The 21,762-nt window shown below is 45.2% G+C and overlaps 1 protein-coding gene across 1 annotated transcript in view; it reads right to left on the bottom strand.

Moving 5' to 3' along the window:
• IGFBP5 (insulin like growth factor binding protein 5) overlaps nt 1-21,762 on the bottom strand; it is a 47,085-nt gene that overhangs the window by 7,851 nt on the left and 17,472 nt on the right. The window contains exons 2-3 of the mRNA XM_081853425.1: nt 1,053-1,282; nt 425-544 (exon numbers count right to left, since the gene is read on the bottom strand). Of these exons, the coding sequence (XP_081709551.1) occupies nt 425-544; nt 1,053-1,282 (350 nt within the window). The remainder of the gene's footprint in view (nt 1-424; nt 545-1,052; nt 1,283-21,762) is intronic.

Below are 21,762 nucleotides of genomic sequence, written 5' to 3'. Positions count from 1 at the left end.
CCTAACTACACATGATGCTAATGATGTCACTTGCAATCGTATTTTTTTTATTCATTTAATCACCTCCTGCGCCACATAATGCTTGGCTCATACAGAGCATAAATCCATAGGCCACAACCTTGGTTCAGACCAGTGTTCTTCAACTTTGGATCCTCAGACGTTGTTGGACTACAACTCCCATCATTCAAAGCTCACAACAACACCTCCTGCCAGCCCTAATGGGTAAGTGAGCTTTGAATGATGGGAGTTGTTGCCCAACAACACCTTGAGGGCCCAAGGTTGAGGAACACCAGTTTAGATTTTGTGGTGAAATAACTGTTAGGAGACTGGGTCAATTGACTCGAAGCTGTTTGATGGGGAAGAGTCCCTGCTGTCTGTACCCCTGGACCACAAGGTAGAGCTTGACTCCAAGCAGAGCTTCTACCTGTTTCCTCTTGTAGAAGCCTTTCCTGTCACAGTTGGGAAGGTGGACGGCACGAGGGATCATGCGCTGGCTTGATTTGAGCTCCTGCAGCGATGCCTCCATCTGTCTACGGCAAGGGCCCTGAAAAAAGAGGAGAGAAAGCAATCAGGTGCTGAGGAGGATGAAGCACTGAACTCCCAAGATAAGGTCAGATTAAGCAGAATTCATTAAGATTAGTAGTGTTTTCTGCATGCTTATCTCAGTGAGGATGTGCAGATTGAGCCAAGAGGCAAGCACATTGGTAGTGGTAATAGTGGTGAGTCAATGGGCACACACACAGAGCATCTTAGCCTGGCAGAACCTGGAACTGGCACTGCTTGGAGGAAACCAGCTTCATTATGTGGTGGGTGGCTGAGCACATGAAGGTGGGTGGAGGGAAGAGTCACTATGCAGAATGGGCTTTAAACCAGCAGCTAGAATTGTGCCCGCCAGCTCCATGTTTTCCACTTATCAATATCCCTCTCTAACCATCCTCTACCAGCATGGCAGTTATGGTGGGAACATAGATGGTAGGAAGAGGGGAGTAGACAAGACATGGAGCAAGAGAATCAAGGGCAAGGGCACATGTACAGGGAAGGACCACACTTACCAGTTCAAACTCTGGCCTCAGCTCAGGGGCAGCAACGCGAGGGTGTGCCGTGTTTTCTGCCCCACCAACGAACTTGGATGAAGTCAGCTTCTTCCTGCGATCCTTCCTCAGGGCCTCTACCTTGGACTCAGGGAGGCGCACGTGTCCCTTGTTCCTGTGCGGTTTGGAAGGGTAGGTCTCCTCTGCCATTTCTGAGGTGGTTGGGTCCTCATGCTCTCGGGATTCTCGTTCTGAATGGGAGAAAGCAAGAAAAAGAGTTGCTTCTTGGACTTCCATGCATTTCCTTGAGCCTCAGCGTCCTTCTTTGCTCGTTGCTTTCGTAACAGCAGTCTCAAGATCCATAAAATGCACCATCTGTATTTGTGGAACACATGAAGCCCACATTCTGAGAAACCTCACATATTGTCAGGGACTGGACAGAGGGGAAATGGTGGGAAGCGCCTCCTCAGCCTGGCCCTTCTAGAGGAGGACAGTATAGATTTACAACAGTGGCTTTTGGGAGGTCGTAGCTCAGAGGCAGATGAGGTGAAAAGCTGGTAAATAATGGGAGAGGAGCAGGAAGAGGAAGAAGCATCAGGGGAGAGACAGTTGACAGACTCAGTGTCTTTAGAAAACATTCCAGATACCTCTTCTCCCAGAACCCGGCGGGCATTGAAAGGAGAAGAGTTTTCATGGGCTAGCTGGTAGAATCCACTTTGGCAGGTGCATGAAATGTTATCTTTAGTTGGAGCATGTGGGTGAAAAGTGGAGAAATATGTGAAGAGTGGGATCATATGGTAATGAGATGCAAAAAGGGAGGAAAAATGGGGGGGGGAAATAAGGATGATATGTTTCTGGATAATATGTTTTGTTTTAATTTTGAATAAAAAAAGTTATTAAAAAAAGGAAACTGTTTAAATGATATTATAACAGCCCAACCTGCTGTAATCCAAGGTTGCTGAACACAGTGTTGCTTTTCTAGGGTGACAAAACTACAGCACATTGTACCACGATCCTGTTGCCAGAATAGGAATCAGACAGCAGAAGACAGGATAATCTGGGTTCCCAGGGTTATTTTTTTGGAGGTGGAATGTGCTAAATTTGATAAATTCCCAACTCTTGCTACTGCCACAGTTATTAGTGGAAAGGTTATATTAAGTGCCAAACTGAATGCATCCAAACGAAGAACTCTCCAACTGCTGCATGGCAGGAATATAGCCTACTGTACCAAGAGAAGAAGAAGAAGAAGAATTTGGATTTGATATCCCGCCTTTCACTCCCTTTAAGGAGTCTCAAAGCGGCTAACATTCTCCTTTCCCTTCCTCCCCCACAACAAACACTCTGTGGGGTGAGTTGGGCTGAGAGACTTCAAAGAAGTGTGACTGGCCCAAGGTCACCCAGCAGCTGCATGTGGAGGAGCGGAGACACGAACCCGGTTCCCCAGATTACGAGACTACCGCTCTTAACCACTACACCACGCTGGCTCTTGCATTACTCCACCCACTTGCCTCTGGCCCTGCCCACCCCTAGCATGTGCTGCCCACCCCTCAGATGGTTGACAGGAATGTGGCCCTCAGGTTGAAAAAGTTCCCTACTCATGATGGCTCACATTCAGGCTTGTTCACAAGAAGAGTTTCCTTGACATATGCCCTGGGAGAAGCAAGCGTCATTTGCTTTTCAGTGGGCAGCAACAATGCGCTGCTTCTGGAACTTAATGTGGAAGAGTGAGGCCCTCATTAAAGAAAAGCTTGTGGTGCTCCATACAAGGTCAAAAGAGACATTACAAGGTATAGTCCCCTGAGTGAAGAGATGTAGCAGATTTGTTGCCTGGCAAGGACTCTCCAAGGGGTGGTTTGGAATCCTCTCAGTAACAGCGGATCTTCTCAGCTCTCAGCAGTAAACACTCTGGCAGACTGTGTGAGGGGCAAAAACATACCCAGGGGCAGCAAGTGCCCTGTTGTTTGCATGCAGCAGACTATACTGAAATCTGTCACTAAGCCTCAGGCAAGCTGATGGCAGTCAAATGTCTTGACATTTGTAGTCTCCTCCTCACATGCAGACATACATTAAGCAGCTGAGTGGGAGGGGGAAATCTCCCCCTCTCCTTTCCAATCAAGCAGTTTGCTAGCATTTCAAATGTCTGAATTCCACCAAAATTTTGAAATATATGTACAGGGGTCAAGTGCAAATTCCCACTTTTGTGTGTGTGTGTGTGGGGGGGTTGAGACTTCCCCCTTAAGTTTTTATTTTTTAAAAAAATCTCTGTACACCTTCAAATAGTGTTCAAACATGCTAATATTTTCTTGTCTTGGTGGCCCCATTTTGGCTGCAATCTTATTTGCACACCCCACTCAAGTTTGCTATTAAAGGAGCAACGGTCAAGAGTCATCAGTGCTATCTAGAAACATTGAAGGTGATGGTGGCCAACCTGATGTCTCACAAAGTTTACAAGCAGGCAAAATGCTGGTACAGTGGTGCCCCGCAAGACGAATGCCTCGCTAAACGAAAAACCTGCAAGACGAAAGGGTTTTCCGATTTTTTAGCGGCTTTCCCTATGGGCTTGCTTCGCAAAACGAAAGCCCATAGGGAAATCTCCGGGGACAGCGGGGAACCCTCCTCCCACCGCAAGCCCCGGGAAGAGAGGAGAAGCTGCGCGACTTCCCCTCTGTTCCCGGACCTGTCCTGAAGGCTTGCGGTGGGAGGTCCAGGAACAGAGGAGAAGGCGCGCAGCTTCTCCTCTCTTCCCGGGGCTTGCGGTGGGAGGAGGGTTTTTCCTCCCCACCGCCAACATTCAGAAGGCTGTTCTGAAGGCTGGCGGTGGGAAGAAAAGCCCTTCTCCCGCCTCCAGCCTTCAGAAGAGTTCCCCGCAGGGCTCCCCAAGCTGTGAATGTCTACCGCGCGCGAGGGGCGCTCTGCTTAAGAGCGTCCCTCGTGCGGGGCAGCAGGCTGCTATCCGCAGCTTGGAGAGCCCTGTGGGGAAGTCCGGCAGGGCTCCCCAAGCTGCAGATGTCTGCCCCGCCCGAGGGGCGCTCTGCTTAAGAGCGCCCCTCGTGCGGGGCAGCAGGCTGCTATCCGCAGCTTGGAGAGCCCTGTGGGGAAGTCCTGCAGGGCTCCCCAAGCTGCAGATGTCTGCCCCGGGCGAGGGGCGCTCTGCTTCAGAGCGTCCCTCGCACCCGGCAGCAGGCTGCTATTCACAGCCTAGGCAGCCCTGCAGGAACTCTTCTGAAGGCTGGCGGTGGGAGAAGGGCTTTTCTTCCCACCGCCAGCCTTCAGAAGGCTGTTCTGAAGCCTGGCGGTGGGGAGAAAAGTCCTCCCCCCCCAGCCTTCAGAAGAGGTCCGGGGAAAGACTGTCCCCGGACCTGGTCTGAAGGCGGTCTCCCTAGGAACGCATTAATTGATTTTCAATGCATTCCTATGGGAAACCGTGCTTCGCAAGACGAAAAACTCGCAAGAAGAAAAAACTTGCGGAACGAATTAATTTCGTCTTGCGAGGCACCACTGTAAAAGGTAAAGGTACCCCTGCCCGTCAGGGCCAGTCGTGTCCGACTCTAGGGTTGCGCGCTCATCTCGCTCAAGAGGCCGGGAGCCGGCGCTGTCCGAAGACACTTCCGGGTCACGTGGCCAGCATGACGAAGCTGCATCTGGCGAGCCAGCGCCAGCGCCGCACACGGAAACGCTGTTTACCTTCCCGCTAGAAAGCGGTCCCTATTTATCTACTTGCACTTAGGGGTGCTTTTGAACTGATAGGTGGGCAGGAGCTAGGACTGAACGACGGGAGCTCACCCCGTCGCGGGGATCCGAACCGCCAACCTTTCGATCAGCAAGTCCTAGGCTCTGTGGTTTAACCCACAGCGCCACCCACGTCCCTCAAAAAAAAAAAAAAAAAAAAAAAATTGCTGGTACCCATCCCCTATTAATCGTCAGTGTCTGTTCACAAAAGGTGATGAAAATTACCTTTCAGGGTATCTTGGGCCTGGGTGGCAGCCACTCATTTATCCTCCATTTATTTAATCCTTGCAGACATCAATTTATGCATGTGGCCTTTCCCACCTTCTTGTGGCAGTGCATTCCCCAGAAAAAATCCACCCTGCCTCCTAAACTCTGTGTGTGTTCAAACTCTCTGATCCTAGCCAATATGATCTTATTAACAGATGGTCGCTTTTAGAGCTCCAGCACAGTTATATATAGGAACGACTTGGTGACAGCCTATACTTAGCTCACTTGTGACCTTTAATACAGCCCTTAGAGCAAAAGAAGGCTATTTTTAGCTCCAAATTTCAATAAAGTCCTAACCCCACAGAGACTATGGAATCCTGCACTGCCCATTTCTACCAGGCCACCCAGGGCAGCTGAGAGATTCGGGTGGTCACAGGAAAACGATTAAAAGGAAGCACAGAGTGGAAGAAAGGAAGGGCAGAAGCTTGGCTTTGTGTGCACCCAGGATGCAGCCAGTCTCCTTAAAGCTTTCAACAACTTCAAATCACCCTGGAATCTGAGCTGTCACAGATGACCCACTTGGTGCTAAGCTTGTGTTGGCAAGCTTGCTGGAGAAGGTAGTCCACTATTACACCTCTTCCAAGTAGACCCTCTCTCCAGTCTCCATCTATGGGCACTTAATCTAGAACAGATCTCTCTCACCATATTTAAAAATCCTTATCCAGATGTAGAAGTGAAGTGTCATTGGTTAAAGACAGGGCTTCCTGGAAAGTACTCCATACTTTACCATGCAGTCCTAAACATAAGGACTAGGGAATAAGTCCTTGGAGGGGTACCAAGTTGGTATCCTGAGAACACAAATGCACCCTGATAGAGCAGAGGAGGCAGCTGCATGTGAACATCATCACCTGCCCTTTCCCCCACTGCTGTACCGTGAACCCCAGGTCCTGCTTGTGAGATGAGAGGTGACAGGGGTGAGGGTGGGGCAGGCAGCTCTCCCATCTCCTGTTGCATATGGGGACACAGAGGTTCAGCATGTTCTCCAGCTTGCGATTTGACAGCTTGCAGCTCAGTTGAACCCAATGGGAATGAGCTTTGGAACAATTACCTAGAATTAGGCTATTAATCTTTTTGTTGCTTGACACAAATCACACCAATTTTTGTTCCTAGCACACCAAATAGAGGTTCTGACTCTGCTGCAAATTTAAGATGTTCCTTTTGGTTGGTAGTGCTGTGTAGAGATGGGCAACCTGTTGGGTGCTGTTGGACCCCCAAGCTCCCATGAGCCCCAGCCAGCAGGGCCAGCAGTCAGAGTTGATGGGAGTGGTGGTCCAAGCACATCTGGAGAGCCACACCTCTTGCTTCTTCCCTCACCTATTCAATCCAATCCATACCATCTCCTGTATGGACCCTATGCATGCTGCTTCAGTAGACAACACTACTTAGGTTACATAGAGATGAAGCTCAGGCCAAGACATGTAATGTTTGAGGCTTAATACTCAGTGAGGTTGTTTCATCCACTGCTGCATTTTAAGCCACATTGCTGCAGAGAGAGGGATGGGGATGTCTTTACTCAATGCTCATTAACTTTTTTTTTTAACCCACACCTGCAACTCCCTCCCAAACACCTATTCATGAAGCTGTTATCTGCACACATGCAATGGCTGCCAAAAATGTGCACACCTCAGGTTAAGAGCAAAGTGAATATTGTGTTCATTTTCAAATCGGATGGAAGCTGGTTTGAAGAAAAATGCATCAAAAAGGACAGCTATGGATTGTGGCTAAGGTCATGTGCACATGACTTCAAACACCAGCGGTGGGAGCGAGCTGGAGCCAGAGTAAGTGGGTGGAAATGCTGTTGAAGCATCATGATCCAAAGATCTGTCGTCAGGTCTGCAGAAACACTACTCAGGGCAACAGGTGTGCATCCTGCTTTGGTGAAATAGGTACCTTTGCCTGGCTTCCTCCCCTCTTCGTCCTATGAAGGATACATATCAAAATCCTTTACCCCTTAACCCATGGATGGGAGATGTTGCTGGACTACAGCTCCAGCCCTGACTATTGGCCATGCTGACTGGGGCTGATGGGAGTTGGAGGCTAACAGCTTCTGAAGGGATCAGGGGTTTCCTTCGAACCTGTCTTAACTTCACCAATCACTTCAATATCAGCACTAGGCCCGAGATTCTTGTCAGCTCCTGTCTCCAGAGGACAAAGGACCAATCAAAAGTACTGGTTCAGTGTATTATTCTGCTTTTCTGCTTAACGTATGGACATGTGTTTTTAAAAAGCCTCAGCTCACATCTAAGGGGCGAAATACTTAAGGCTCCTTGTTGCTTGTCTGTACAGTGGTACCTCAGGTTAAGAACTTAATTTGTTCTGGAGGTCCGTTCTTAACCTGAAACTGTTCTTAACCTGAGGTATCACTTTAGCTAATGGGGCCTCCTGTTGCTGCCACCGTGAAGCAAAGTTCTTAACCCGAGGTACTATTTCTGGGTTAATGGAGTCTGTAAGCTGAAGCGTCTGTAACCCAAGGTACCACTGTAGAGGAAGGGTTGCTAAGCTGTGGCTCTCCAGATATTGTCGAACTATGATTCTCATCAGCCCCGGCCAGCATGGCTGATGGTCAGGAATGGTGGGCACCATTTGGAGGCCCAAAGGTTAGGCTTTTTATTTTGCCATGGGTGTGGCATAGGAATAGTGAAGCACAGCTATAAGCACCACCTCCTTTATGCAGAGCTGTGGTGTGTCTATGGTCACATTCCTTTACCAAGTAAGTCCTTTTCTAGTGCCTAGAAGTAATCTCTCCACCTTGGCTGCAATATTATCCATTGCCCCGAAGAGGGCACCAGCAGCGCACGTATCAGCCCGGGAAATAGAATCTGGGCACACAGTTAAGTTATAAATTACAGAAAGTATAAACAATTCTTTAAACCTGGAATTTGTCAGCAAGCCAGGGCAGGAAAGTGCTGGCCAGGTTCTAATTCCTTTTGGTAATCAGAGGGGAGATATGAGCAGCCACAGGGGCGGTCAGTGAGTGGGGAGAAGATCAGAAAGGGGGTGCTAGTGTGGTAGGGAGAAGGTTACTAATGCCCTGAAATATATAGCACACTATCTCTCATTCACCCCTCGTGTGTCTTAGATCTTCTTTCACTTTCCCCATGCTCAGGTGGCAAGTCATTGAGTCCAGCATGCAGCCGGGTGACCACAAACATAAGAACACAAGACTGGCCCTGCTGGTGCAAATCAAAGATCCACCTACTCCAGCATCTCATTGCAACAATGGCTAGGCAGACGCTTCTTTCCCCACATCCAAAAACTTGATCTCTGGCTGTGCAAGAAGGAAATTATTTAGCCCAGTGGTTCCCTTGTGAGTGTAGCTACAGTACAACCAGATGTAGCCAATATGGTGCCTGCAGATGTAGTTAGACTGCAGCTCCCCCCAACCCTGGTTACTTGCCGTGTTGGATGGGGCTGATGGAAGTGGAGCCCACCAATATCTAGGCAGCGCTGTCTTGGCTAGCTCTGCATGAGAAGTCATGCCCACTGCAGCTACCAAGAGAGCCACTGCTGGGAAAACCAACAGTGGCTTTGGGCTGGTCTTAAAATTCAGAATGAAATGGTAGAAAGCTGAGGCAGAAGAATGCAGTGTATACTACCCATTGCAGGTGGCAAATATATCACCTGCCATGTAAAAACTCCCCACAAGTAGAAAATTATTACATCAAGGACAGCAGTTCTAACTTGCTGTGGTGCTGAGTGTTGATGACTCAGACGTGATCCTTCAGCTGAATTCCATTCCATTCTACCATTCCGATGCCCCTTCACGTCATTCTGCTGCATGGGTAGACCCAGTCCTTTATCTAGACCCTGCAATATTACAATTGCCTCATCTAGGCTGGGTATGGAAGAGATTCAAACTCCTGGTTTTTCACATAGTAAATGCAATTAGCATACAACAACCTGTTCATTTTAAATCTCCCCATGCAGTGGTGCTAGGGGTGGCCAGATGCAAAAAGAAAGCAGAGCTTCTGCACCTTTACTAGTTGTGCAGAAAAGAGAATTACAGGAAATTCTATTAAAGATGCAGGAGTTCTGTTCTCTTCTGCATTTCAGCACTCTAAAGACAGGGAAAGGTTGTAGATACTTTTTTAGAAAATGCATTTCAGAAAGAGAAATATGGGGAAGCATAGAGATTTGCAAGAATAGGGGTTTGCAACCTGATCAAGCTGGCTTTTTCAGTTGTAAGAAAAGCCCTGCTAAATCAGACCAAAGGCCTATCTGTCTCCAGCACCTCGTTTTCACAATAGCCAACTAGACACACATGGGATGCCCACAAGGAGGATGTGAGCACAATGGCCATCTCCCACTTGCATCCCCCAGCAACTGGTACTTAAAGGCAAGATCCTGAAGGTAGCACATAGTCACCGTATGCCGAAGCATTAGATTTGGATGCAATGGCAACTTTAGTTGCTATTGCTAGGAGTATATGTGTGTGCATCTGCACGTGCATTGGTGATGCCAAAATTCAGTTTCAACCTTTCTTTTGGATCCCTGCCTCACGCAGCTTGCCAGTGGAGGGGGGAAAGAGAGATCGCAAGCAAAGGACATCCTGCAGTTTTCCATGGATCTCTGTGCATACACTGAGCAGGCGTCAGCTTTTGAAAGCAAGAAGAAACCTCAGCCAGGTGGCAGACTTAGCTGCAAACTGGTTCGACTGGTTGAAATTTAGCCGGCTTAGCAACTCTTGGTGGTCTCTGTCTGTAGGAAAATCTACGAGACTTCTATCATTTATAGTGGAAATGGGGTGGGGGGGGGAGGAAAAGGGTAGCGGTGATGGTGGTGAGGAGAAACTCAGATATTAAAGGCTGCCTGGAGTTGAAGGAACGGAGAGCTGGAATTCTGAAGGGCAGAGGTCTCTTCTCCTTTCCTCTCCCTGCACAGAAGCTTGGTAGGATTATGCAGGGATCATGTGTCCCTCGGCTAGAATGCAGAGGAGCGGGTTGCATCCGGTGGAGCACACACACTCGGCCTGGGCTGTGTCACCGATACCGCATTGCGCTGATACCTGATTCCCCGACTGGTTCTCGAAGCTCACTCAAACTGCCTGAACCTGAGCTGCCCCTCCAGCTGGGCTTTCGCACGACGCTCACTTGATGCAATCAGGATCCACCACCTGCGTCAACCACACATTAGTGTTTTCTAAACAATCTATGAGGTCCCCCTCTCCTTTAGTAAGTAAAGGTAAAGGTACCCCTGCCCGTACCGGCCAGTCGTGACCGACTCTAGGGTTGTGCGCTCATCTTGCTCAAGAGGCCGTGAGCCGGCACCGTCCGAAGACACTTCCGGGTCACGTGGCCAGTGTGACGAAGTTGCACTGATGAGCCAGCACCAGTGCCGCACACGCTTTACCTTCCGTTTTACCTTCCCGCTATAAAGCGGTACCTATTTATCTACTTGCACTTAAGGGTGCTTTTGAACTGCTAGGTGGGCAGGAGCTGGGACCAAACGACGGGAGCTCACCTTGCTGCGGGGATTCGAACCGCCGACCTTCCGGTCAGCAAGTCCTAGGCACTGAGGTTTTACCCACAGCGCCACCCGCGTCCCTTCTCCTTTGGTACTTTGCTGTTAATCTCCATGTACCACCAACCTCTTGCCACTCCAGCCTGGATGGAAGAAGAGTCCCTAGGAAATCTGCAATGGCTTTGAGAGGTGTATAAAAAGGCAACATGGATTTTATTATTCAGCGCTGCAGGCAAAAGAAGAGGGGATGCCTCTGAGGTGGGACAGCAATGGTGCCTCTCCCCGCCTGGTCAGGGCTCGTACGTGACTCAAGTCTGGTCAAGTTCTTTGGCATCTGGGGCAAAAAACACTCCCTGGGTGTGGACAAGATGCTAAACCTATTGAATTTGGTATATATATTGCAGTTGACTGCAGGAATAAACAGTTTGGTAAGACCACTTAAGGTTTATTATCCCTGGCAAACAAAGCCATTCTGAGGACAAGTTAATATGTGGCTTTCATGGAGTCATGAGGTTAACAAAAAGGAAAGTAATACTAATGCAACAAGAAGAAGGAAGAAGTAAAGTCTGAGGAGACACACTCAACATGACAATGAGTGGTTACTCAAGAAGGAATAAACAAGGCGACAAATAGGTTGGATTTCTGTCTATCACCCACCCACTGATTCAAGTTGCTTTACACCAGGGATGTCCAACAGGTCGATTGCAATCTACTCGTAGTTCCCTGGGAGGTTTAGGTAGATTGCGGTCGATCGCTGGGTAAAATAGAATCTGTCACCCTCACTCTGCCCTCCATTGTTGCATGCTCTGCAGAAGAGAAGGCGGAGTTTACTCATTGAGGCTCTTTGTTTTTGCAGCGATCTGTTGGTGAATGGCTGTTCATTTTTCTTCCCTGAAACCCTTAAAAACAGGGCTTTCCTCCTTCCTAAAAAAGCTCAACAACTTTGACCTGAACCCCCCAAAAACAGGGGTAGATCACTGCCAGCTTTTAATTCTGTAAGTAGATTGCAGTCTCTTGGGAGTTGGCCACCCCTGCTTTACACCAAGCCAAGCCAAACCAAGCCAAGCCAAACCACAGTCCATCAGCAGAATGACTTGGGAGAAGCAAGGCAGCCACGATCACCTTTCTCAGAGTGCACACATTTCTGCTAAGCTGTGATGCATGAACCAGGCCATTATCAGTCAAAGAGGGCTCCCCATAAGACAATTAATCCAGAGACTAAGTTTACATATATAGTCTACGTTGTGGCACAGTTATCAACTAGATCAGGGGTCTGCAACCCGCGGCTCCAGGGCGGATACTAGCGAGGGGAGGAGGCACATTGTGTGCCCCAACACTCCCCACTGTGGCAGGCGCTGTACTGGCTGTGACGTCACATGGGGGTGGTGCGTGCGTTAGTCACGAACCGTCCCGACGTCACCTTCCCGCCCGCCCGCTACATTGTAAGGGGCATGTACGCTGGTCGCTGTTTTGAAGGGGAGTGAAGAACGCACACACACAAAAAGGTAACTTGTTAATTTAATGTTTATTTCTATGAGGAGGAGTAATTCTGAGGGGTCAAACAAAGAAATAATAAAAAAGTGACAAAAAAGTTATTTTTATAATGACAAGTTTTGCGGCTCCCAGTTTTTTTTCCTTTGGAAACGGATCCAAGTGGCTCTTTTTGTCTTAAAGGTTGCAGACCCCTGAACTAGATAGTCAGAAGATTCCTCATGAGTTTCTGATCTGTGGGTTATTACTCCATGTCCTATGCAGATACATAAGAAAACTTTATGCCTAAATGGGTCATCAAAATCACCTGCTCATAGATATCCCTTGAGCTCAGATTGCCTCCCTGGAGAGTTGTGATTAATGGGATAATTTCTGAGCAAACTGCTTAAATGTCCTGCTAGGGATGATGTTTCTCCATACTCACAAAGACTATTTCAGTTACCCACAGGGCCATGCAGAATAACATGCTGAAATTGATAATATTAAGGTGAAAGCAATCTTTCTTCCTTGAATGAGATGGAGCTAGAAGCTGTACCCAGCTCAAGCAAGAACTGTGACTATGTGATGTAAGGACCTTCACCTTGTTACCAAATACGCCAAGTTAATTCATTAATTCATTTAAATTACATGCAATATTTTGCCTGAGAAGGTGCGTCATCGTTTTTGTTTTTTAATATATATTTAAAAAACCCACCTTTACTTTCATCCTTGAATTAACTGGGAAGCAGTATACAGTAAGTGGTTGAAATTTGCAGTCCCTTTGGACTCCAAGAAAGGGAGCCTTTACAGCTGGATAATAATACCTTCAAACAAAAGGCCTCATTCTAGACAGTCTGGAAAGTGAGACGAAGCCCTTAAGGCAGTAAGGGGTGAAGCAAGGATTCCGGTTGCCATTGAGTTGGAGGCAAGAAGAGAAAGCCCATGTAGAGACAGCGGGAGGCTGAATATGGATCAGTTAGAACATGAAGAACCATCACATCTTAGGATCATGCTTGGGACCCACACCCTGATGATGTCAGCTGGTGATGTCAACGCCTCTGAATTTCCAAAAGAGCATCAGTGTCAGTTTCCAGCTTGCCAAGCCAAGGCTGAATTCACTGCCAAGCCATAGCTCACGAGGCCAAAGAATGAGTTATGGTCAAGTCCCAGGGACTTTTTGGCTTCTAAGTGAGGGCAGCAGCTCATACCCAAAGGGTTGGAAAATGCTTTGGGTGCTAGTCATATTTTCACATGTTGGTTGTCAACGCTTGTTAAGAGCTTGTGAAGCAGGGATTGGTGGAATTGGGTATGAACTTGGTGTGTAAAATGGTGCCCTGAACATGTATACTGACTTTCATTCTGGTTATCTCAGTCTCGAAAGCAGCGATCACATTACAGTGTATTTTCTATTTACCTTCACAGTTTTGGAAAACAGGTTTGGAAGTTGAGCTGGTACCAGAGCCTGAAACAAAGAAGTGTGTCCTCAACACTTATACTAAATTTCATTCTGATATCCCTGTGTTCAAGAAGGTTGAACAAGCTGTTGCATTGAACAAACTGTTGAATGGACCAGTGGCTAAACCAAAGGTCTTGTTTCCATTACTAGGCCAATGAACAACACTTGCAGAGGCAGGTAACACTGAACTGGGAGGAATCACACAACATACTGCAAAGAAGCACAAACAAGCAATGCACTAGGAACAATATCATTTTAAAAACACACACCACAAAATTCAATGAGAAGAGAACAATCCTCTTGTTTGTGGCAGTTTTGACAGAGCTGCAGGAAAGGTCAAAGCAATTCTTGGCCGTGCATGATAAAAAAAACTAACCATAAAATGATATAAAAAGGGGATCAAAAATTTCCATCTGCAAGCTTGAACTTGTAAGGCTTGGGATAAATTATTGGAGCCCAATTGTAATACTTATAACAACTAGGATGTTTAGTTCATGTTGCAACTAGTCGAAAAAAATGCTGCTTTTTAAATGAAATTATATCAAAGGAGCCATGAAAAACATTCACACTTAATTTTCTACTATGCAACTCACTATAACCCCTTAGCGGGGGAAAGACTGCTGTTGTAGGCTTCAATTTTCTACCCCTTCCCCACCCCCAGCTCAAGGGGCGCTTTAATTCCCACTATCAATGAACCTATTGTTTATAATATAAAAGACATTGATTCACTTAGAGGAGGTTAAGATGAAAACCAATGAATATTCTTAATGAACTTGAAATATTGGCAGGTTGTAGGCACAAAGTGAGATTACTCACAGGTGCTCAGAGGAGTTTTAGAAATACAAGTGAGAGGTGAAGTCAGAAAAATTAGAGAATATGGGGGGGGGACCTTCCACTAGACTATTTCATTTGTCAGCCCAACAGTCAAAGTGTTACAAGATGTGCAGTTGGGATGTCTTTGATTCTGCTCGAAGGAACACGTTTAGCATAGCTTTCGGTAGGCAACTGGTCTTTTGCAGAGAAGAACTACTTGCAGTGCCATCCTATGCATGTTTTCCCCTAAGTACCGGTAAGTCACACTGTGTCCAAGGAGGCTTGCTTCCTAGTAAATGAGTTTTGAATTTCTTTTTTTTTTCCTTATTCTTTTTTATTAGTTATTTCCAAAAAAAACACAAGGTAACACACAAATACAAAGAAAATACACAGAAAAGAAAAATTAAAAATAATAAACAACAATTATCATTTCCATATCATCCATATAACATAGTCGTCTCTTATGGGACTTCCTTCAGCCTGTCCGTAAATCATTCGAAGCAATAAATAAAATTACACGTTTCATTACTTATATTGTCATTATACTGATTCCTAATTCCTGTTTGCTTTGCACAATAACTCTTAGTCTTTCACAGTGCGTCTCTAAATCCCTTTAGCGTTATTTGCCCTTCACTAATACATTCCAGATAATCTACATACTTTTCCCAATCTTTGGTGAACACTTGGTCTCTTATGTATCTAACTTTTCCTGTTAATCTATCCAACTCTGCGTAATCCGACAACTTAGATCTCCACTCCTCCACCGTTGGGGTTTCCCGTAGTTTCCACTTCTGGGCTAATACTACCCTTGCTGCCGTAACCGCATAGTATACCAATCTGCGATCTTCCTTTTTTATCTCTTGTCCTAATATCCCTAGAAGAAAGATTTCTGGTTTCTTTATGAACGTGTACTTTAATATCTTCTTCAATTCAGTGTGTACTTTCTCCCAAAATTGTTTCACCCTTCTGCACTCCCACCACATATGGTAGAAGGAGCCCTCTATGTCCTTACATCTCCAGCACTTATTATCCACCTTATACATTTTTGATAATTTCATGGGTGTCAAGTACCACCTATAAAACATCTTCATGACGTTTTCCCTTATCGAAGTACACGCCGTAAAGTTTACCCCCTCCTTCCAAAGTTTCTCCCAATCCTCAAACTGTATACTATGACCTATATCCCTTGACCAATGGATCATCACCGATTTGACTTCCTCGTCGCCTAAATTCCAGTCCAACAGCATCCTATATATCTTAGATATAATTTTCACTTTATTATTTATTATTTCTGTCTGGAATTTTGAGTCTTTATCTGCATAACCTCTTTCTTTGATATCTTTACTAAACATCTGATTCACCTGATGGTGATGTAGCCAATCATAAACATGTTCCTTTGTTTGCTCATACGGTTTTAGCTTCCATTTCCCTTCAACCTTAGTTAGTAGCTGATCATAAGTTGCCCAATTGCTTCTCATATTAGTGGTTTTTATACTCATTACTTCGAGAGGTGAAAGCCAATGTGGTGTTTTCGACTCTAACAGATTTTGATATCTTTCCCAAACTTCGATTAGCGGCCCTCTAAAAATGTGATTTGCAAACCCCTTGTGCACTTTCCTTTTGTTCTTCCATAAATACGCGTGCCACCCGAATCTATTATCGAAGCCCTCTAAGTCGAGCAGCTCCGTATTCACCAATTTTACCCATTCTTTTATCCAACATAAGCATGATGCCTCATAGTACAGTTTCAGATCCGGCAGGGCAAAGCCCCCTCTTTCCTTTACGTCTGTCAGTAATTTGAACTGAATTCTGGGTTTTTTGCCCTGCCATATAAATCTTGAGACTATCCTTTGCCATTCCTTAAAGATTTGACTCCCTTTGATTATAGGGATGGTCTGGAATAGAAACATCAACCTTGATAAGACATTCATCTTGATTACATTAATCCTTCCCCAGAATGACAATTTTAGCCCTTCCCATTTCTCTAAATCTTTCTTTATTTCCTTCCACATCGGCTCATAATTATTTTTGAATAAGTCTATGTTTTTGGGTGTTAACCAGATGCCGAGATATTTGACTTTTTTGACCATCTCTATCTGCGATTGTTGTTGGATTGTTTCAATTATCTTTGGGTCCACGTTTTTTCCTATCATTTTCGTTTTTGTCTTATTTAATTTGAAACCTGCCACTTCTCCAAATTGTTCTATTTCCTTTATTATTTCCCCTATTGCCGTTGCTGGTTCTTCTGTCATTATTACTAAGTCGTCGGCGAAGGCTTTGGTCTTATAAACATTCTGTCCTACTGATACTCCTTTTATATTCTCGTTTTGTCTTATTGAGTTCATAAGGACCTCTAACACAGTTATAAATAGTAATGGAGAAAGCGGACATCCTTGTCTTGTTCCCTTCTGTATCCTTATCTCCTCCGTCACCATATTGTTTATGATCAATTTGGCCTTCTGCTATGTGTATATTGCTTTTACCCCATTAAAGAAATCGTTACCCACATCCATGTGTTCTAAGTTCTTCAACATAAAGTTCCATATCACGTTATCGAATGTCTTCTCGGCATCTACAAACACCATTATAGCTTGTTTGTCAATCCTAACAGACAGGTATTCTAGCATATTAATTATATTTCTTGTGTTATCTCTCATCTGCCGACCTGGCAGGAATCCCGCCTGGTCCCTGTGAATAATTTCTGATAGCAAAATCTTCAGCCTTCTTGCCAGAATTCCTGCAAATATCTTATAATCTGTGTTTAGGAGTGAAATTGGTCTGTAATTTTTAACCTGGGTTGGATCTGCATCCTGTTTGGGGATAAACGTAATATATGCCTCTTTTCAGGTCTCTGGGGTTTCTCCTTTCTTTAAGATATTGTTCATAATCGTTTTTAGAGGTCCCACCAAAATAGATTTCATTTCTTTGTAGTAGCCGGCTGTAAATCCGTCAGGGCCTGGTGCCTTACCCCTCTTTAAATCTTTAATTGCCTCCTCTATTTCCTCATTTCCAATTGGTGTATTCAAACGTTGCTTTTCCTCTATTGAGATTTTTTGCACCCTTTTATCCTTCAAGAATCTCTCTATCCTCTTTAAACCAACTTTCTCTTGATCTTTATACAAATTCCTGTAATAGCTGAGGAATTCGCTATTAATTCCTTTGGGGTCGGTTCTTTCTACTCCCTCCACTGTTATTTTATTAATTGCACCTTGCTCCTTCCTTTTTTTGATTTGCCAGGCAAGCCATTTGCTAGATTTATTCGCAAATTCAAAATTTTTTTGCCTTAGTTTTTTAATGTTCCATTCCACCTCTCTATTTATTATTATAGCAAACTGGGCTTGTAGAATTTTGATTCTTTCCTTCACTAGCTTCCTAGTAAATGAGTTTTGAATTTCAGCCTTAACTTGCTCCTGGGTATCTCTCAGGATCTGGGCCCCACCCAGCAGGAGCAACATGTACCAGTCTAATATATTGTTCTATTGTTTTCATCTTTAATTTTAAGAATCCTTTACTGTTGTAATATTGAAATAAATAAAGATAGTCATTCATCAATGGACTCCAGTCATTAGATCAAAATGCACACCATTAATTGATAGGTTCTGCAAAGCCAGTGTTCCAGTTACTAACAAAAGGATTTCCTCAGGCCTATACTTTCTTCAAATTATCTAAAGTCAACTTGTTCATATACATGATGTCCCCTGTCTTGTTCAGTCTATCCGAAATGCTGGTTGGTCTAGATTAGTTTAATAATAACCCCATAGATCTGGTGTGGCCATTGTAAGGTTGCAACTGCCTTCGCTGACTGCTTAATGTGTTCTTGGCAAGCTCCAGAGATTAGGGTTGCCAACTCTTAAAATCAAAAATTCTGTTACTGGGTGAGACCTGGGGGTGGAACCCTGAGCAATTCTAGCAGCAGAGCCAACCTGCGGGTGGTGGAGCATAACACAAAAGTTGCCTGTTCACATGTGTCCCACTTCTTCTAAGAGAAAAGGACTGAAGGAGGAGGCAGGGGAGGCTGGCCTTGCAACTAACTTTCACTGGTCTGAAAATAAATCTAGCCAGGTAGCTTTCTCCTCCCCACCCGCTGTTGGTTGGCAGTCCTATTGGAGACTCAGTGTTGACATTTAATAATTGCTTAAGACTGCACCTGGAACCCTCCAGATGTTTTTTGGACTCCCATCAGCCTCAGCCAGCTTGGCCTGATGCGCAGGAATGCTGGGAGTTGTAGTCCAACAATGTTGGGAGGGCACCAGTTTGGGGAAGGACATGTTAGGATTGCATTCTTGCATTCCACAGCTCAGCTACCTGTCATTATCATGCTCTCTTGTTCTTGAATTCAGTATCCCTCCTCCTCCTCCTCCTGGGAACTGCCAGGCCAGCTTGACGAGATTACATCACTACGACCCTCCCCTGTGATCTCCATGCTGCCTCAGTGCTTCCATGGTACTGCAATAATGTCCTATGTATGCTCCCCAGAAAGGAAAAAGAACAACAACCCCACTTTCCCTGTTAGGATTTTCAGTATAGATTATCAACAATGCTCTAGACTTGAAAGCATGTATTCCATGGAATGGGATCCCCACCAGAAGTATCTCTCTGCTAGCTAAAAATGGCTGGGTGAGGGGAGGAGGAGAAGACATGCATGTTTAGAATCAGCTCCAAGGGGTGGTAATTGGATAGGGATCTTTTTCTTCTAAGGCTCTGGCTTGGGCTCCCAGCCATGCGAGTGGTGAGTGAAAGCTGTTATCGGGGGACAGCTGTTTGGTGTCCAGCTAAGGGGAAAAGGGTATGGGAATTCATCACAGTTCAGTTCCTAGAGGTCAAGTGTCTGTGTAGCAAACTGCACCCCCTCTCTGCTTATACCTTCTAGGTGCACACGGGAGACAAGAGATGTGATCTTAAGAAAATGCTGCGTCTCCTGATCGAGGGAGAAGCACAAAAGAGTGAAGACAAAATCCCTTCTGGGCCGGGGCTCCGATATGCTGATTTTACAGGACCTGTCCTCTGCAGTCCTCATACCACAGAGACCCTATGTAACAGCAGATATTGATCCCCAGGTTATCAGACCGAAAAAGGCCAGTCATGCAAATACCTCTTGACCTGCAAAGTGGAATTAAGAAGGATTTATGCAATAGAAGGGGGAGGAGAAGGAGCTGAAACTTTACAAAAGGAGGCACTGCCATGAGGATTTGCTATGCACACAAGTGGAAATTCAGCATAGCAATGTCTGAAAGAAGAATCTAAAGGAGGGAAGACACACGCTACACTTGACAATGTCTGTGAAGCAAAATGTTCTTAGAATCAGAGAGCTGGAAGAGACACTGTTGGGTCTCTACCCAAGGGCAGAATATCCCACACCTAAAAGCATCCTTTGATTGATGCCTCGCTGATGAATGCCAACCCTCCAACTGATTAAGATTCTATTTTCCCTGTAGGCTGCTTATCCCACCACAGATCTAGTCATCTGTTCCTAAACTCCAACCCATTCAAAAAAATCCTTAAAAATGGAAAGCAATGCAAAATCATACTCGCGTAGAAGATTTTTTAAAAGTAAGTAAGTCAAGAACCGCAAATCTCAATCGAGGAAAGCATTGTTTCCATGTACACTGAAAGATAATATACTGTCTTGTAATAACAACCGCACACAGGATAGGATTGGAGAGAATCCAAGCAAAGTTCACCTGGAACTCTCAAACTTTGCTCCCACTTCCAGAATAGATAGTGCTATTAAATCTAGATAGCACTGTAATGCAGTTATCTGCAATGGCCAGATATTGCTGGACTCTCAATGCTCATCAGCACCAGATGATGGAAGTTTTAATCCATCCACATCTGGAGGGCCAGAGGTTCCTCACTTTTCCATAATATAAAGCTATATAAAGACTTAACCTATTAACTCTTTATTAAATCTACAAGCCCCACCCTCTGACACCCCTCCCCATTTTTGCCAAACCATGCTACTTCTGCGATCCTTAAAAACAGCAGCTGTAGGAGCCATTATAAAAAGACCCCAAAAGGGCATGGCCAGCCCCACTAGCCATCTATAATTTGAGCACCGAGTTAGCCTATTTCTCCTGGTTTACCTCTTATGTCTGGGATTGCCCTCCATTTCAGATTTTGATCTTCTCATCTTGACTTTATAAAAACCTATGAGACCCACTTCCTCATACTGTGTTTTGTGAGGTTTTAGTGGCCACTACCGGACAATGTGATAGACCCATCGCATAGCAAAGTTTGAAAACATTATGGCACCAATCAAGTAACTGACACAACTCAGGTTCGCCCCTCCCCATTTTCTAGTCAGAAGTCTTGTGCCTTTAACAGCTGCTTGAAAAGCAGAAATTCAACAAGTGTAGTTCCCCTACATGGGAAAAATATGTACCTGTTGAGCTTTGACCATAATACAGCTGTTAAAGACACAGATTCTGCTGGGATGTGAGCTTGGGGAAGCGGTGACCCACTTTATAATAATTCAAAGCCAGCCAAACAAATCCCACAATGCACTTCACTGCCTGTGCTGTGCTATATTGAGTACCAAAAGCGTTCCTGACATTCTAACGGGACCACTTAGGCTCTGAAGAATCTGCTTGGTTTATGCTGAGTCACTCCGGCGTGTTGTGAAGAATGCAGTATGTGAAGTGTAGGGTTGCCAACTTCTCTCTCTCTCTCATTTGGCAGAGCCCCGGTGACTCCTGACAGCTGTGTGACAAGCAGAAATGTAGCTTATCTCCACCACTGCTTCAGGATTTTGTTTTGTTTGTTTTGATTTGTTTAATTCTGCCGCATTATGGGTTTGCATTATTGCCATACTTTATATACTTATATATACATATGTACATATATCATGTTATTTTAATTTTGTCCTTGTTAGATGCCTTGAATACTTTGTAGAAAGCTTGGGGAGATTACACACACACACACATGCTCCTCACAGCACCAGAAAAAGTACATTTTTCCATGCCTGAAGCAATAATACATAGCTCTCACTCTACACACACACCACATTCCAAAATGAAGTAAAAATGTGAAGTACAATTTAGCTGACAAAACACTCAGCAAACAACACATACTCTCTGGCAAGTGAAGGGTGCCAACAACTGCAATTCCCTTTTGACCTCACCACAACTCCCGTCCCTCTGCAAAGTTTGCTCTTTGCTTGCTGTACAAGGTAGTATTTTAATTGCCAGCAGTAGATGATACAGCAGAATCTTACAGCCATAAAGTTGCACCATGTGTTATGAATGTTATGGGTCTATCACTCTCAAGTCAATGGTGACAAACCAAGCGATGCCAACCATCTGTTAAATAGGTGGGCAAGCACTCAGCCCATGAAACAGGATTGCTCACTTGCATATTGATTGCTTTTCCTCCAGTGTCTCTTGCTACAGATTATACTTCAACAATACTGACTCCATATTTTTATTTGGTGATGGCAGTGTACGTGTGTGTGTGTGTGTGTGTGTGTGTGTTCAGGCAAGATACCCTTACTGAGCCTCTCTCCCTTGCCACAGACACTACAGGCCACTTGCTTGCGCC

The sequence above is a fragment of the Podarcis erhardii genome (genome assembly GCF_964252035.2).
Source record: "Podarcis erhardii genome assembly, chromosome: 1".
In the NCBI taxonomy this organism is placed as follows: domain Eukaryota; kingdom Metazoa; phylum Chordata; class Lepidosauria; order Squamata; family Lacertidae; genus Podarcis; species Podarcis erhardii.
Note: the sequence above shows the minus strand (reverse complement) of the source record. Positions and strands in the feature narration are given on the sequence as shown.